This window comes from Delphinapterus leucas, chromosome 2, assembly GCF_059928025.1.
Source record: "Delphinapterus leucas isolate spDelLeu-1000000601 "Yukka" chromosome 2, BTC_Dleu_Yukka2, whole genome shotgun sequence".
NCBI lineage: Eukaryota > Metazoa > Chordata > Mammalia > Artiodactyla > Monodontidae > Delphinapterus > Delphinapterus leucas.
In genome coordinates this window covers 169,715,326-169,731,667 of record NC_143130.1, presented here as the reverse complement: position 1 = coordinate 169,731,667, position 16,342 = coordinate 169,715,326, and the positions used below count along the sequence as shown (strand labels likewise).

Genomic DNA, 16,342 nt, shown 5'->3' with positions numbered 1-16,342 from the left:
TGCTGAGCAGTGGAGGGGACTAGAACTCATGCCACAGGGTCCTGTGCTTCTTCTTAAAGAAGCAGCTCTCTCTTCAGCACCACGGTAGGCCCTCAAAAGGCAAGATCCTAATCTTAAGGGCCAAGGGGGAAAGCATTTAAAATTGCCATTTTAAGAGTTTAAAATAACCATCATCCTGATTCCCCCTCGTTAGTTTTACAGAAGGCATCATTTCCTTGTTACTGACTGCCCACCTCCTGCCAAAGTAGACGGTGACGTGAGACCCAGCCTTTTCTCGGACGTGGCTTGATGTCGGTCCAGGTTAAAATCTACAAGCCATTTACACTGGGAGGCTCCTGGAACAGAGTCCAAATTCCAGTGCTAATCCTGGGAATTATCTGCCTTGGGATTTTGGATAAGTCACACCTCTAGGTCTCAGTTTCTTCTGTTTGATGACAGAGGAAGAACAGATGGGTAGTTTTTAGACGGTTTTATCTACAGAACTCTTCCCTGACCTGTCCACCCAACATGGCTCTACTGAGCTCATCTTATGTGCCAGGGACTATTCTAGCCATTAGGGATAGGTGGCGAGGATGCCAGGAAAAGCCTCTGCCTCTTTGTGGGGGACGAGCAGATAGGCAAATGAAGTATCTGTAACTGCCAGGAAACAGCAAGTGCAAAGGTCCTGAGGCAGGAGCATGTTTGATGCATTTGAGGAACAGCAAGGTCACTGGTGCAGGTAGAACAGAGTGAGAATAAGGTGGAAAATAAAGAATGTGACGCTGGAGGGAGAGGCAAGGAGCAGGACCTATGGAAAGGAGATGGGATTTTACCCTAGGCTCTGGTGGAAACCATTTCTTCCCCAAAGAAAAAGTGACATGAATGCCCTATTCACAAAAGAGGGAAAGGCTGGGCTGCTTCAGCTAAAACAGCGTGATATTATGACAACTTTACAATTAATTAACTGTGACTGAAGTAGAAGATGTATCAACTGTAACCAAAGCATCTGAGGCACATGTCTCCTGGAGTAGACATCTACTCTACTGGAGTCCAGGTGTGGCTTTCGCTGAATTTGACACATTATCTTTTGGTGGCGGGGGGAAGGAAAAAGGAAACAAATACTGGGGGTGTGGGTAAAGTGGACAGAGAGAGGTGGGAGAGACCCTGCTACAAAGCTTAGGATACCGACTTGAATTCACACCCTCGGAAGTTCCCCCCAACAGCATCTCCCAGGCAAAGGCTGTCCCGTGAGGCTGAAGGGCCTCTGGCTCCCCTGACGCTTCAGAAACACTGGAGAGAAAAGGGGGCCAAGATGGCACCACTGTTTCCTTCACTTGGGACAGAGGTTCTGAGAAGCTTCTTAGTGCTACAGACAAAAACTGGCTCTAAAGCTCCAGCCTTTTCTTGCTCTAAAGAAGGGCTCAGCAAACTTTTTCTTAAAGGGTCAGATAGTAAATATTTGAGTCCTCGCAGGCCACACAGTCTGTCTTGACTCTGGTGCTGTAGAAGATTAGCCATGGAATGGCTGTGGTTGCATTCCAATAAAACTTTATTTATAAAAACAGGAGGTAGGCTAGATTTGGTTCTCCAGACATAGTTGGGTAATGCCTGGCCTAAAAGGTTCCTGCCTGGTGGAGCAGTGGTTAAGAATCCACCTGCCAGGGCTTCCCTGGTGGTGCAGTGGTTGAGAGTCCGCCTGCCGATGCAGGGGACACGGGTTCGTGCCCCGGTCCGGGAAGATCCCACATGCCGCGGAGCAGCTAGGCCCTTGAGCCATGGCCGCTAAGTCTGCGCGTCCGGAGTCTGTGCTCTGCAATGGGAGAGGCCACAGCAGTGAGAGGCCCGCGTACCGCAAAATAAAGTAAAATAAAATAAAAAAGAATCCACCTGCCAATGCAGGGGACACGGGTTCAAGCCCTGGTCCGGAAGGATCCCACATGCCGCGGAGCAATGAAGCCCGTGCACCACAACTACTGAGCCTGCGCTCTAGAGCCCGTGAGCCACAGCTACTGAGCCCGCACGCCACAACTACTGAAGCCCACGCGCCTAGAGCCCATGCTCCGCGACAAAAGAAGCCACCGCTGGGCTTCCCTGGTGGCGCAGTGGTTGAGAATCCTCCTGCCAATGCAGGGGACATGGATTCAAGCCCTGGTCCGGAAGGATCCCACACGCCGCGGAGCAACGAAGCCCGTGCGCCACAACTACTGAGCCTGCACTGTAGAGCCTGCGAGCCACAACTACTGAGCCCACGTGCCACAACTACTGAAGCCCACGCACCTAGAGCCTGTGCTCCACAACAAAGAGAAGCCACCACAACGAGAAGCCCGCGCACCGCAACTCAGCGTAGCCCCCGCTCACTGCAACTAGACAAAGCCCGAGCGCAGCAACAAAGACCCAACGCAGCCAAAAATAAATAAATAAAATTAATTTATTAAAAAAAAAAAGAGAGAAGCCACTGCAATGAGAAGCCTGCACACGGCAAGGAAGAGTAGCCCCTGTTCGCCTCAACTAGAGAAAGCCCACGCACAGCAACGAAGACCCAACACAGTCAAGTAAATAAATAAATTTTTTAAAAGATTCCTTCAAAATTCCTGAGGTCCTCTCAGATTCAGGAAAAAAAGCTTTGTCAAGACTTTGATGAGGCAGAGGGACAGAACTACGGGACTAATTCGCCAAACCCACACCCCCTCAGTGAAAGGAGAGGGCATGGGAAAGCCAGAGATACTAGGAAGATAATAACTCTATTAGAGAAATAATACACAGGTCTGTCACTCAGAATTTGCCCACAACCTTCATTTTCACTAGTGGTTTATCCTGTTAATTAAAACTTCACTCATACATTATTCTCAGCTGGCAACTCTCTATGTGAGAATCCCAGCTTTCACTTGCTTAATTATCTCTTGCAGAGACGAATACTGTGTTGGGTTTAAATATGTAAGCAGATGGTGCTGGGTGGTCAGGGAACCACATCAGGAGGAACATTTGCTGTGATTGATGCGAAGTAGAAAATTAAACCCTGAGCACTTTCATTTCCCTGCAGTAAACAATGGGGCTGGCAAACTTTGCCTACAAAGGGACAGACAGTAAAGTTTTTTGGCTTTGTGGATCACGGAGTCTCCGACACAGCTACTCAGCTCTGCTAGTGAAGCATAAAAGCAGCCACAGATGATATAGAAAAGCGTGAGAATGGCTGTGTTCCAATAAAACTTTATTTACAGACATGGGCAGTGGCTGCGGGCTGTAGTTTGCCTGCAGAGAAGAGCGACTTTTACCTATAATTTAGTTTTGAGCTCACTGTGCCTTTCTGAACTGCTACTTGAACTCCACCACTGGTCATCAGGCTCATCTAACACTGAGGGAAGTTTGAGAAGAAGGGCACCAAAGTCTTAAACTAGTTATGTCAAGGCAGTAAAATGTGAGGGGATCCCGGGGATCATGATAGCAAGTGGGGACAGAGCCCTTATCACGTGCCCTGTGACGTCTGATGGACTTGACCCATGTTCACTTGTATTTATACATCTGGGAAAGATGCTGTCACTCCCATTTTATAAAAGCAGAAAATGAGGCACAAGAAGACGTGAATCCTTGTCTCGGCTCTGGGGCCACTCGCTGTGTGACACTGAACAAATCATTTCCTATCCTTAAGATTTCATTTCTTTGTGGTTAAAACACATCCAGCATCTGTTCTCACAGGGCTCTACAAAGACCGGATGAGATCTTTGACACGCTGTGTTCTGAAGACAGGTTTCACATGCCTGAAGTTTAGGGACATCCCACCCCGAGAGGGCCACTTACACCAAGGATATGTAGCAGGACGGCTCCGTGCTGTCGCTCTTTATTGGAGAACAGGTCTGCGGGGAACTCATGAATCGCTGGAAGACAAGAGGACACGGTAAGGTATTCAATATTAGTTACCAAGGGGTGTCATTTGAGGTCTGGGGGGGGTCGGCCATGGAACTGAAGAGCCCCCCTGGTGTTAGACTACCAGGGGAGAGGCCAGCTACTTCTCTGTCCAGGGCAGACCTGCGCTCTTAGGAAAACATTGCTGGATACGGAATTATCCAGATATTCTAGTACCTTAAAGTTGATCATGTTTTGCATATCCCTTGCAATTAAAAGAAAAGAATGAAACACTTCACACCCACTAGGATGGCTATAAACAAAAAGACAGATAATAACAGGGGTTGGCAAGGATGTGGAGATACTGGAACCCTCATACATTACTCGTGGGAATGCAAAATGGTGCAGTCCCTTTGGAAAACAGTCTGGCAGTTCCTCAAAAGGTTAAACAGAGTTACCATATGACCCAGCAATTCCACTCCCAAGTATCTTCCCAGGAGAAATGAAAACATATGTCCACACAAAACCCACACACGAAATGTTCATAGCAGTATTATTCATAATAACCCAAATGCAGAAAACAACCCAAACATCTACCAACTGATGAGTGGGTAAATAAAGCGTGATATATACATACAAATGGAATATTATTTGGCAATAAGAAGAAATGAAGTACTGACACATGTTACAACATGGAGGAAGCTTGAGGACATTTTGCTAAGTAAAAGAAGCCACTCACAAAAGACTACCTATTGTATGATCTCATTAATATAAAATGTGGAGAACAGGCAAATCCATAGAGATAGAGGTAGATTAATGGTTGCCTAAGGCTGGAGGGTATGGAGTTTGGGAGGTGACAGCTAAAAGGTACAGGGTTTCTTTTTGGGGTAACGAAAATGTTCTAAAAGTGTTTGTGGTGATGCTTGCACAATTCTGAATACTAAGAGCCACTGAATTGTACACTTTAAACAGATGAATTGTATGATATATGAATTACATCTCAATAAAGTTACCAAAAAAAGCATAAAGAAGTCAAAAGTCACCAAAGAAGAAAATCGGGATGGTTCCTTGCTTTGTCAATGGATTCCAACCACATTCCTAGCAGACAGCTTTCCAAGTGGCTTCAACACACACTCGGATCTGTTACAAATACAATCCCTGCCAACGGGCAGGCTGAGGCCAGGGATGGCTGTCCTGCTTGGGAGGGCAGGCTCCAAGGTCACACGGCCAAGTTCAGTACTCTGCTCTAATACTTACAGGCTGGGTCGACAGGGACACGTTCCTTAACCTCTTTGTGCCTCAGTTTCCTCATCGGTAAAACGGTGAGACTAATTTTAATAACGTGCCTTACTGTTACAGCGTGTCAAGCTTGTCGTGGGCTTCAAACCTGCATCCCCCCAGCCCCCCGCCCAGGATTGTGGAATACTCTTCCCTCACCGTCAAGTCAGAACTGAGAAGCAGCTCCATGAAGGGGAGAGGGGAGGCCCATCCCCTTCCGCTAGAGTCGTTTCAGAGCTCAGGGACAGGCAGCCTCTTGCACAGCCCTTCCAGCCTGTCGCAGACCCATCAGGCACTCCTCCCAATCTCTCCTCCTGCCCACAATGGACCTGTCACTCCAGAGGGGGAAGCCAAGATCCCAGAGAGGTCAAGTGACGTTGGCAGGGTCGAGGATGGCAGTGCCGGCACTAGGAAAATCTCCTGTCCCCAGGGAGGGCACTCTTTTAGCAGTGCCACGCAGAGCAGGGGAAATGATCCATGGGCGGCGAGGCTCTAGGTAAGCCTTGGAGGGACACCTGATGCCGAGCGGGAACAAGGGAGGAGGTGAGGACTGACAGCATCCTTGTCCCCTAACCTCTCAGGCCCACTCAGGTGCCAGGTGTGCTTCCACTGGCACAGGTGGCATCTCAGGTCACTGAGTACCATGTCATAGGCCCTTCTTTGGCCCAAGAATGCTTCTGTTATGGGCTCTTGGACCTCAATGTCACTTATAATGGCGGAATAATTCCTTCTCACCGCCCCGCCCCCCATTGGAGATGACCAAAGGTAAGTATTTTATTTTGTGAATGTCATTTTTGCAGGTTCCCCATCAGACACCAAAACACCCCCACGTCCTTGGCACTTCAGCTAGACTGGAAGCTTCTGGAAGGCAGGGATCCACACTGCCCTGCATTGCATTCACAGTGCCTCGGCCAGGCCTGGCACACAGTAGGTTCTCAAGAGATCTTAACATTCAGTTGAATAAACAATGCTAAAATATTAACAAAAATGACAATCGACAATCTACATCATCTCATCCTGTTAGAATGCTTTCGTTACCCTTGCAAACCTCTTAAATGCCTAGAATGATACCTGGTTCAGAGTGGGCACTTGATAAACGCTTAGAAACTTCCAGGACAAAAATCCCTTCTCTGTAAATATAATTTGGCTCTAAGCTCTGAAAGGATGGTTTCTCCCTTAAAACAGAAAACTCTTCTGTTTAAGATGAGATTCTCCCAACAAGACCCAGAAAACATTAGCTCCCCAGACTCCCAGAACATGTTCCCACTTTAAAACAAGCAGCATTTAATGAAACATAGATTCTTTCACTTTTTTCCCCCCTGTAATCAAACTTCTTTAATAGAATTGCTGCTGTCAGTTCAAGGGCATGGGTCTACTTCAAGGCTTGTCGGCTCAGAGATGGAGAATTATAAAGGCAGTAACTCTACATTCCTGAGTCCAGGACCTTGCTTCCAGGAGAAATGTAACTGTCTGGGATATTTCAGGGCAGATCAAGCAAACATTTCTGCCATGAAAATTCGAGCCAGTTTTTGATTCTCCAAAGCAGTGATTTATCCAATACTGGGCACTCTTGGAAAATTAGAATCAAGTAATGCTGCCTTTGTGCCATAAGGACATTATCGTCTGGGCTCCAGCAGAGAGGGGATGCGGGTTGTAAATGGCTTTGTCCTTGGTAGGAACAGGCTTCTAATGGTTCAGCCGAAGCGCCTTGCTCCGTGACCCCATGCGTACACTGGAGGGCTATGGAGGGGAGTGAATGTCATCATGGTCTGAATTTTGCCAGTAGAGACAGAGTGACTGGCAGAGCTACCAGCTGCTAATCACCCTCTGTACCCACCCAAGTCTTCTGGACACACCCTGAGCCCATGAGGCAGGCACTGCAGCCACAAATATCCCTGTTTTCCAGATGAGACTCAGCGGGGGAGTGACTAGTTCAGGGACCATATAGGCCAGGACTCAGGAGGGGGATCCTGAGTTCCTCGTCCAGGGTTAAGGGCTGCCTCTAACATGGATAGAAATCATGCTGCACTGACTTGAAATGGAAGATTTGAATTGGGTCCTGATTCAACTACCCATCAGCTTGTGGGACCCTGGCCGAGTCGTTTAACCTCTCTGTCCTTCTATTTCTTCAGTGGCAACGTGCTACCATGCAAGGTGGTGCAATAGTCACCGTTACTGTGTGTGCACGCCCTGGCGAGGACAGCAACGGCCGCAAGCAGGGAGATGGCCACCCTGCCCTCCCTAGCTGGCAGCTGGTAGCTGGGACCAGCCCACTCCCCAGTTTAAGAGTCAAATCCTCTAGAAATTGGCATACGGGGGGTGGGGTGTAGAGACCATGGAGCACATGCAGCAGGAACTCCACCCCTCGCACCTTCGTCATCAACAGCAACAATTTTATTTTTAATTTTTATTATGTTTAATTAATTTTTATTGGGGTATAGTTGCTTTACAATGTTGTGTTAGTTTCTGCTGTACAGCAAAGTGAATCAGCTATACGTATACATATATCTCCTCTTTTTGGATTTCCTTCCCATTTAGGTCACCACAGAGCATTGAGTAGAGTTCCCTGTGCTATACGGGAGGTTCTCATTAGTTATCTAGTAGTGTGTATATGTCAATTCCAATCTCTCAATTCGTCCCTTCCCCCTTTCCCCCCATTCCGGTATCCACATGTCCATTCTTTACGTCTGTGTCTCTATTTCAACGGCAGCAATTTTAAACTGCAGGCAGCCTATACAGCGGCTTAAGGCTTTGTTTTTAGAAGCAGGTAGCTTAGGTTTCAGGAAGTGCCTCTGTCCTTTACTTGTTACCTGCATGACCCTGGCGAGTTGTTTAACACCGCAGGACTGTTGCCTCACCTATAAATGGGGATGCTACGGAACCTGCCCGCCAGGCTGCTGTAAGGATTAAGTGATACAGATAGTGTACGCACAGCACTTATCCCAGCTAGGCTGCCATCACTCTGAGGACTGTTGACTTACAGACTCCTCCCTCCACACCAGGTCTGTGCCTGCTGTTCCAGAGGATGAGCCTTGGTTTGTGAAAGCAAAAGAGAAGATGAGATCAGCTTAGTGGGGGAAAGAGCAAGCGTGATTATACCGGCCATGTTAGGATGTGAATGCTGGTGCGGTTTAATCCCAGCTTCCTGAGAAAACCTTCTTCTCCTCTCTTGGGCTTGCTGGGATTGGGGGCCCGCGGCCACGTTCAACGGTGGGATGCTTGCAGGTCTGAGAGGGGCCGAGTCTGCCCTATCCGCTCAAATCCCCACCAGGGAGAAGAGAGGAATCAACAGGGCGCACACAAGCGGCTTTCGAGGTCACGCGTAAGCCTTTAAGCCGCAGAAATCTGGTGGGTGTAGGGAAGAGATGTGTCTGCAGGTGGAGCTGAGCTCAGGAAACCAGAGATGATTCCAGCAACGTCCACACCCGGGTGCGGGCAGGGGAGGAGAAGGAGGGGAGATAAAGCTGCCAGCGACCCAGCAGCCACTCCCCACCCCTCTTTTAGCATTCTTTCCTGTGGACCTCGGAGCCCAGAGTCGGTTTCTCTGTCACTCTTGGTTCTGGAACATCCCCCCACCACCGTGTGCAGGGCAGCGGGGAACTGGGGCGGGAGGTCTTTCCTGCCAGTTGCTTTCCTGAACATTGAGGGGGGAAATGTAAGGTCCCAGGGGACATCTGCCATTCCTTCCCCACCACTAGCTACTAAGTTCTCTAATACCTTACAAGCCACACCCCTAGCGCACACTTGACCTTTCCTGTTGACACACACAGTTACATGGGTGACGCCATTATATTTCAGAAACCCTGAATTTATGTTGCCCTTTCAAGGCTCTGTACTTTGGCCAACAATGCTGCTAGTTCCAAAATGTATGAATTTGTTCAACAAGTATTTACTAAGCCCCCACGCAGCAGGTGATGGACTCTCTGGGAGCAGGTGGATGAGGCCCTGATGCATCTGGGAGCATCCTTAGGTCTGGCAGCTCTTCACCTTGGAGGGTGATGGGAACTTCTGGAGAAAGCCAAAGTTATTCAGAAAGCAGGAGGTTATCAGGATGGCAAACACCCTGATCCTGAACGAGTTCAAGTCAATACATGCTTCTTGAGCATTTACTATGTGCCAGGTGCTAGGCTAGGGGCTTAGCCTTGAGGATGTGCCCTTAATGGGCTGGTGAGGGTCCAATAAGGCAACAAATGATTGAGAGACAGGAAGAAGGCTGCTGTGATGGTGAGGCATGAAGGAAGCCAGGGGTTACTGACCTGGGGGAGGTGGGACGGGCAGCAAGCCCATGGAGAGAGTGGCACCCTTGTCAAGTTTTGGAGGCTGCGTTACTGACTTTTCAAAGTCCTTTAATCTGCCATGTCAGTCCTGAGAAGATCATTATTCCCATTTTGTTGATGAGGAAATGGAGGCTCTGCGAGGCTTAAGGATTCACCCGCAGTCATACAACTACTGTTTGGCACAGGTGAGAGAAGAACCCAGGCTGGGAGCCCAACCAACACCAGGCTCTTTCCATCCAAGCATTTTACCCACAAGAGGGGCACATCTCGGGACTAAGGTCTCCTTTATCCAAGGAGCAGGTTCTGTATTCCTGGAAGCTCCAAGGGCTGTGTCAAGAAGTCATGCTCTCAAAAGGAGGAATACACATTGCATGTCTTAGGTCAATTCCACTTACAGCCCGGGACCCACTCATACTGTGGATGCCCACTATTCTGTGGATTCTGGGGAAACCTGTCACTCATTTTCCTTGACCTCCTTGAAACATTTAATAAAACTGACCACTTCTTTTATGTATGAATGAACATACGTATGAATGAATGTATGTGTTATCTATCTACCCATCCATCCATCCAACCATCCACCCATCCATCTTACATTACAGTAAGATTTGTTCGTTGTGATGTGCATTTCTATGGGTCCTCAAGCCTCTGAGACGGAAGAGTTCCCCCACCCCCAAATTCCCTTCTGCAGCCTTTTTGTAGCTAAACTCTCCCCCGAATCCCAACCCCTGATGTGTTGCCTTTTTCAGAATGTCATATCAATGGAATCATGGAATATATAGCCTTTTTGGTCTGGCTCCTTTCATTTAGCAAAATACATTCAGGTTCACCCAAGTTGTTGTGTGACTCCACCTTCTTGCAATGTTCTCTCTTAGTTTCTTTGACCCCACGCTGTCCTCACTTGCCTAGTCCCCTTTAGAGGGCCCCCTCCTCTGTGGGACCCCGAACCTTGGGGTTCCAGGGGATCTGCCCTGAGCCCTCTTCTCTCCAGGTGACCTGGCTTTGACTTTTTAATCTCTGCAGACTTCTCCCAGATCTCAATCTTTCCTGAGCTCAAGACCTAACATACCCAGCTGGCAATGGCACATCACTCTCTAGCTATCTTGTAAATACCTTAAACCTGTCCCCAGCGAACGGCCCACCCTCCATGTTGGTCTGGTGCCATCCTTGATGACCTCCTCCTCCCTCATACCCTGTGATAAGTGGACAGGCCAGTTGGCACTCAGCATCCATTTCGACTTCCTTCCATGAGCCTTCCTGTTGAGAACACTAGGTACAGGTGACGGGTGTGCAGGCTGTGCACTGCATGTTCACACATACTAACCCTGTTTCCTGTTCTGTGGAACCTGACCTACCGTGCAGCTAGGGTTCTGAATGAGAAGTAGGTTCGGCCAACCTAGCAGATTCAGAGGACAGAAAAGAGGGAGAGGTGTTATCCCTCTAGCAACCAAGGCTTCGGAGATCTAAGTGTGGACAGGCTCTCCTGACAATAGCATCTACTTCCTTATTTGTACATAAGATGTTTCTGAATTTGAATATTCCATTTCCAATTCCTGCTCCTTTGGCCCTTCCTGCAATTTTGTAAGGCCCTAATTCCCTGAATTCAATTCCTTTCTGTTGAAAATATTGAGAATGGTTTCTATTTCCTGCACTGGAAGCTAACTGGTACACTCTGCCCTCTTCTAGCCAATCCTCCACAATCTTACTTCCAAAACAGCCCTCGAGTCCGTCAGCTTCTTCATCTCCACCACCTGCACCCGCTCTGGCTGGACCACTGCACCCGCCTTCTGCCTGACCTCCCCACGACCACTCTCAATCTGCTCCTTTCTGTTTTCCACATGCATTTATGGCTTAGAACTCCTCAATGCCTTTCAACTACTCTTCGGAGAAATGCCCAGGACCCCATCAAGGTCTTCAAGACCCTGCGTGGTCCAGCCCTGGCAACGTCTCCTGTCTGCTCTGGTCTGGCTGCACTGGTCACGTCTGTGAGCTGCCAGGTCCTGGCACAAGACAGGTGTTCAGGAAATGCCTGTTGAGTGATGAGTATCTGGCCTTCCACCTCCCTTCTGACACAAACCCAGGAGCTGCTAGGATGAGCTCTGCCCGGAAGGATGCCCGGGGGTTGGTGTGGCTAGCCCTCCTTTCTCAGCTCCCGGCTTTTCAAACTGCTGCTTGGATGCTGAACCGTGACCCTTCCCAGATGGAGAGTGTTTGACAGAGAAGTCCTTCCATTAGATGCTGAACTTTCTTAAACCTTTTAATTAGTTGATTCTCTTCAGGGAATAGAAACTGTGAATTGAATTTTTCAAAAAGGAAAAAAAAATTGCCTCAAAACATGCCATTCTCCCTTTGCTTTCTACCCCGGTTAAAAATAACCCCACATTCTAAGCCCTGACGTTTATTCTGAAACTATGAAAGCTAGATGGGAAGGCTGGTGAGTAATTTAAATAGCTTCAGATTTCTATCATTTTGACTTCTGTGTTTTAGAAACCACCCAGTGCCAGAAACCAAAGCAAAAAAATAAAAAAATCGTGATTTTCCCCCAATTCTATGGTTTGAAATAAAGTTGCTAAGAATTGTGTACCTTTCATGGACAACAGCTGAAATGTCTAGGTTTTACAGCATCACTCTCATGTCCCAAACAGGAGTAAAAATAATTAGATTAAATCACTGGCTTAACCAGCATGAAAATGAGTTTAAAATCTTCTCTCTCATTTCAGTACATTCCAAAAGAGATTAAACGCCACGAAAAATAAAAATATGATTGGAAGATCCAGCAGGAGGATTGTTCTCTCCAGGAGAAACCACTGTGGAATGTTATGGCTGGAAGAGGCTCCAGATGCCAAGTGGCCCAGCTGTTCTCCACCCAGGAGGGGCCATGGGCTTATCAAAATCACCAGGGAAATATTTTCTAAGCCATCCTCGCCATCTCCACCTCTCTCCCTGCCCTGATGCTAAGCATCTCTCTCCCGCCCACGGAGAACCGCTTAATGTCCCATTTTCAAGGGGAGAGAGAACACTGGAGTCCAGACAGGTCAAGTGCTTTCCTCAGCATCACAGCTGGTTAGCAGCAGCAGGACAAGAGCCTGAACATGCAACCGTCACTGGCCAGGCCATACAGGACAACTCTGACCCATGTCCTCTGCAGCAGCTGGTCCAGGAAGCCCAACCACAATTGGCCCACAGCCATAGTAATGGTCCAGATAGATGGTTAGGACGTGATCAGTGAGGGCCAGCCTCCCTACTGTTTTGTCCCAATTTCCAACTCAAGACCAGCCAGAGAAAGCTAAATATGACCCCTACAATGGGGTGAATGGTGTCCCCTGCCAAAATTCATGTCCACCAGGAACCTTGAACTCAACCTTATTTGGAAAGAAGGTACATCAGACTGCTAGGGCTGCCAAAACAGAATTCCACAGACTGGAGGACTTAAACGAGAAATTAATTTTCTCACAGTTCTGGAGGCTGGAAGGTCAAGATCAAGGTGTTGGCATGGCTGATTTCTGGTGAGAGCCCTCTTCCTGGCTTGTGGATGGCTGCCTTGTCACCGTGTCCTCACATGGCCTTTTCTTTGCGTGCGTGCACTTCTGTTCTGGTGTCTCTTTCACTTCTTTTTTTTTTTTTTTTTTTTGCTGTCTATGGGAAACTCACTTTTTAAAAAAAATTTTTATTGCAGTATAGTTGATTTAAAATGTTGTGTTAGTTTCTGCTATACAGCAAAATGAATCGGTTATACATATGTACACTCTTTTCCCATGTAGGTCATTATACAGTACTGAGAAGAGTTCCCTGTTCTATACAGTAGGTCCTTTTTAGTTATCGATTTTATATATAGTAGTGTGTATATGTCAGTCCCAATCTCCCAATTTATCCCTCCCCCCTACTTTCCCCCCCTGGTGACCATAAGTTTGTTTTCTACATCTGTGACTCTTTCTGTTTTGTAAATAAGGTCATTTGTAGCATTTTTTTAGATTCCACATATAAGCGACATCTTTCACTTCTTATGAGGACACAAGTTCTATTACATTGGGGCCCTACCCTTACGACCTCATTTAACCTTAATTAACTCCCTAAGGGCGCTAGTTCCAAATATCATCGTTTTGGGGGTTAAGCTTCAACGTATGGATTTTGAGGGAATGCAGTTCCCTTGTTCATAACATAAGGTTTTTGCAGAGGTAGCTGAGTTAAAATGAGGTCATACTGGATTAGGGTGGGCCATAAATCCAAGGACTGGTATCCTTCTAAGAAGAGGAAAGGACACACAGAAACAGAGAAGGTGGCCATGTGACCACAAACACAAAGATGGGAGTGATGTGTCCATAAGCCAAGGGACGCCATGGATTGCCAGCAGCTACCAGAAGCAAGGACAGAGACAAGGAAAAGATTCTCCTCAGAATTTCCAGGAGAAACCAACCCCGCTGACACTTTGATCTCTGACTTCCGGCCTCCAGAACTGAGAGAATAAATTTCTACTGTTTAAGTCACCCAGTCTGTGGTAATTTGTAACAGCAGCCCTAGGAAATGAATACACTCCCCAAACCAATGGCATAAAATACCCTGCCCCTATTTAGCCACCTCCAGCTTCCCCAGGCCGGCAACCTCCTTCAGGGCAAAATGCAAGTCTTTTCTTTTTTTCCCCCCCGCTATAAAGCTGCCCCACTCCCCTACCTGCCTTTGAATCTCTGGCAAACACAAGTGATGGCGGCCGACTCCCTTGTAGTAAACTCTCAATAAGTATCGGGGATTTGCTCTCATTCGGGGGGGTCTTTGTTCACTGCCACGATAGGAAGAACCTTTAGTCGTGTCTGTATGTCTCTCTCCAGCACTAGGTTGAGCATTCTGAGGGCTGTGAGGACAAACTGTTCACCCCGGTCTTGTCCCTGCCTCTACCGGATGGCCTCCAGCAAGAGCATTTTACAGGCAGGCACACAAAACATCTGACGTGAACCAGTCACCAAGGTTCCTGTCCATTACACAGCAACCCAGCTCTGAGCCACTCGCCAGTGGGCACCACACAGCGCTACTAAGTTATCAAAAGGAAGTGGTTATTAAGATATAAACCATTTCTATTTGGAAAGATAGGCAAAGCTTTTCTTAGCATAACCTCTTTTATGTATAAAACATAAACAGCGAATACATATACAGGGCTTACTATGCACCAAGCCTTCTAAGTACTTTACACATAGTAGTTCATTTAAGCCTCACAACAAGCCTGGGAAATATTATCATTAGTCCCATTTTACAGATGGGCAAACTAGGACACAGAAAGGTGATGTAATTTGTTCAAGGTCACACAGCAAGTAAGTGGCAGAGCCAAGATTGATACGTGAGCAACTCAGCTCTACAAGGCACTTGACTGTCTAACAAGAACCATAACATGTTTCTTCTCTGACACAATATTTGGCATTTGTTCTAAGAATGTCACTCAAAATGGGGTGGGAGGACCATTTGCGTGAAGACATTTATTATTTCTAATGGTACAACACTGAAGCCCCTAATTGTCCAGTAATAGGGAACTGGTTAAGTAGCTCTGATACATTCATCTAGTCCTTCCACAAACATTTACTGGCACCTACCAATGTCCTGACACTGTTCTACATACTGGGAATACATCAGTGAACATGACAGTGAAAGCCCCTGCCCTCATGGCACAATTTAGATAGAGTATTATCAAAAATGGTAAAGACACGGGATGTGGAAAAAATGTTTATCATAAATTTTAAAAAGAAACACGAAAAAATCACCTTTGGCTTTTTTGCAGCTATGAACAAATCAGGAAATGAAAAGAACTAGAAAGAAATAACACTAAAACCATTACAACGGCTGTGGCACATAGAAGAATCCTAAATCACTTTCCCTCCCATCGCCCCCTTGCCAAACGCTTTAAAACATGATTATATTGTTTTTTATGGTAAAATGTTGAAGTCCATTTATTATGATTTATCAGTAAAGAATGAAGCTTAAAAATATGGTGCATGAAAGAATCTAGCACAAATAGCATGATGCCACAGATATGATGCCCAAGTACAGTCAACACTACCCTCGGGGATAGAAATCAGAACCTCTGGGGTTGGGGGAGGGGCTGATTAGACAAGGGCACGGGAAACTTTCTAGGGTGACAGAAATGTTCCAGATCTTGACTGGGGTGGTAGTTACATGGTTACATACATTTGTCAAACTCAAGCTGTGTACTTAAAAATCTGTATTTTTTTTATATTTGTTATATGTCAGTAAAGAGAGATCCACAGAACTTCCCACAATATAGGAAAAGGGGAGCATATTTATTACCACTGATAAACCTTAGCACTCCCCACTGTTCTCCCTCATTGTCATAGTTTTTGCAACATGGATGGACAAGTAACAAGCACCTGGATTCATGTGAAAATCGCACATGTCAGCCACCACCACGTTTCCTGTGGAGGAGACTTTGGGATGGGGCTGGATATGGTCCTTGCTGCTGCTGCTAGAAAGGTGAGCTCATCTCCCGAGCTCAGAAGCTCAGGAAGCAGCATGGGCTCTGCCTGTTGTGACCCATTTTCAGGTGGGTTCATCACAACAGGCACTCTGCACCCCTGGAACAAGACCTGATGTCACCTGAGCCCATGTCACCATTGCCAAAGTCAGAAACAGAACCCACTTGACTTGTCCTGTCGTTGTCAGCCGGCAAAGGTGGGTGTGAGAATCGATCTGGGCCAGGTGTTAATCTCAGTTGCCCGATCAACCTGCAGAAACAATTACTGTCTGGCTAGACCATGCAGCCAGCAGTCTGTGCGAAGTCCCAGGGACAAAGGTCTACATGGTGAGCCCTCTTAAGATTGGGCTGTATCTGCTGTGCGTTGCTGATGTACCCCTGGCACTTCCACCAGAACCTGGCATGTAGGAGGCACCCATATTAGTTTCTCTTCTTTTACTGACTGCCCTTCGTTGCTGCGTGAGGGCTTTCTCTAGTTGCGGCGAGCGGGGGCCAC

At 47.2% G+C, this 16,342-nt stretch overlaps 1 protein-coding gene across 1 annotated transcript in view; it reads right to left on the bottom strand.

Annotated features, from left to right (window-relative positions):
* SLC24A4 (solute carrier family 24 member 4) overlaps positions 1-16,342 on the bottom strand; it is a 174,284-nt gene that overhangs the window by 54,877 nt on the left and 103,065 nt on the right. The window contains exon 2 of the mRNA XM_089906281.1: positions 3,775-3,851. Within this exon, the coding sequence (XP_089762407.1) occupies positions 3,775-3,851 (77 nt within the window). The remainder of the gene's footprint in view (positions 1-3,774; positions 3,852-16,342) is intronic.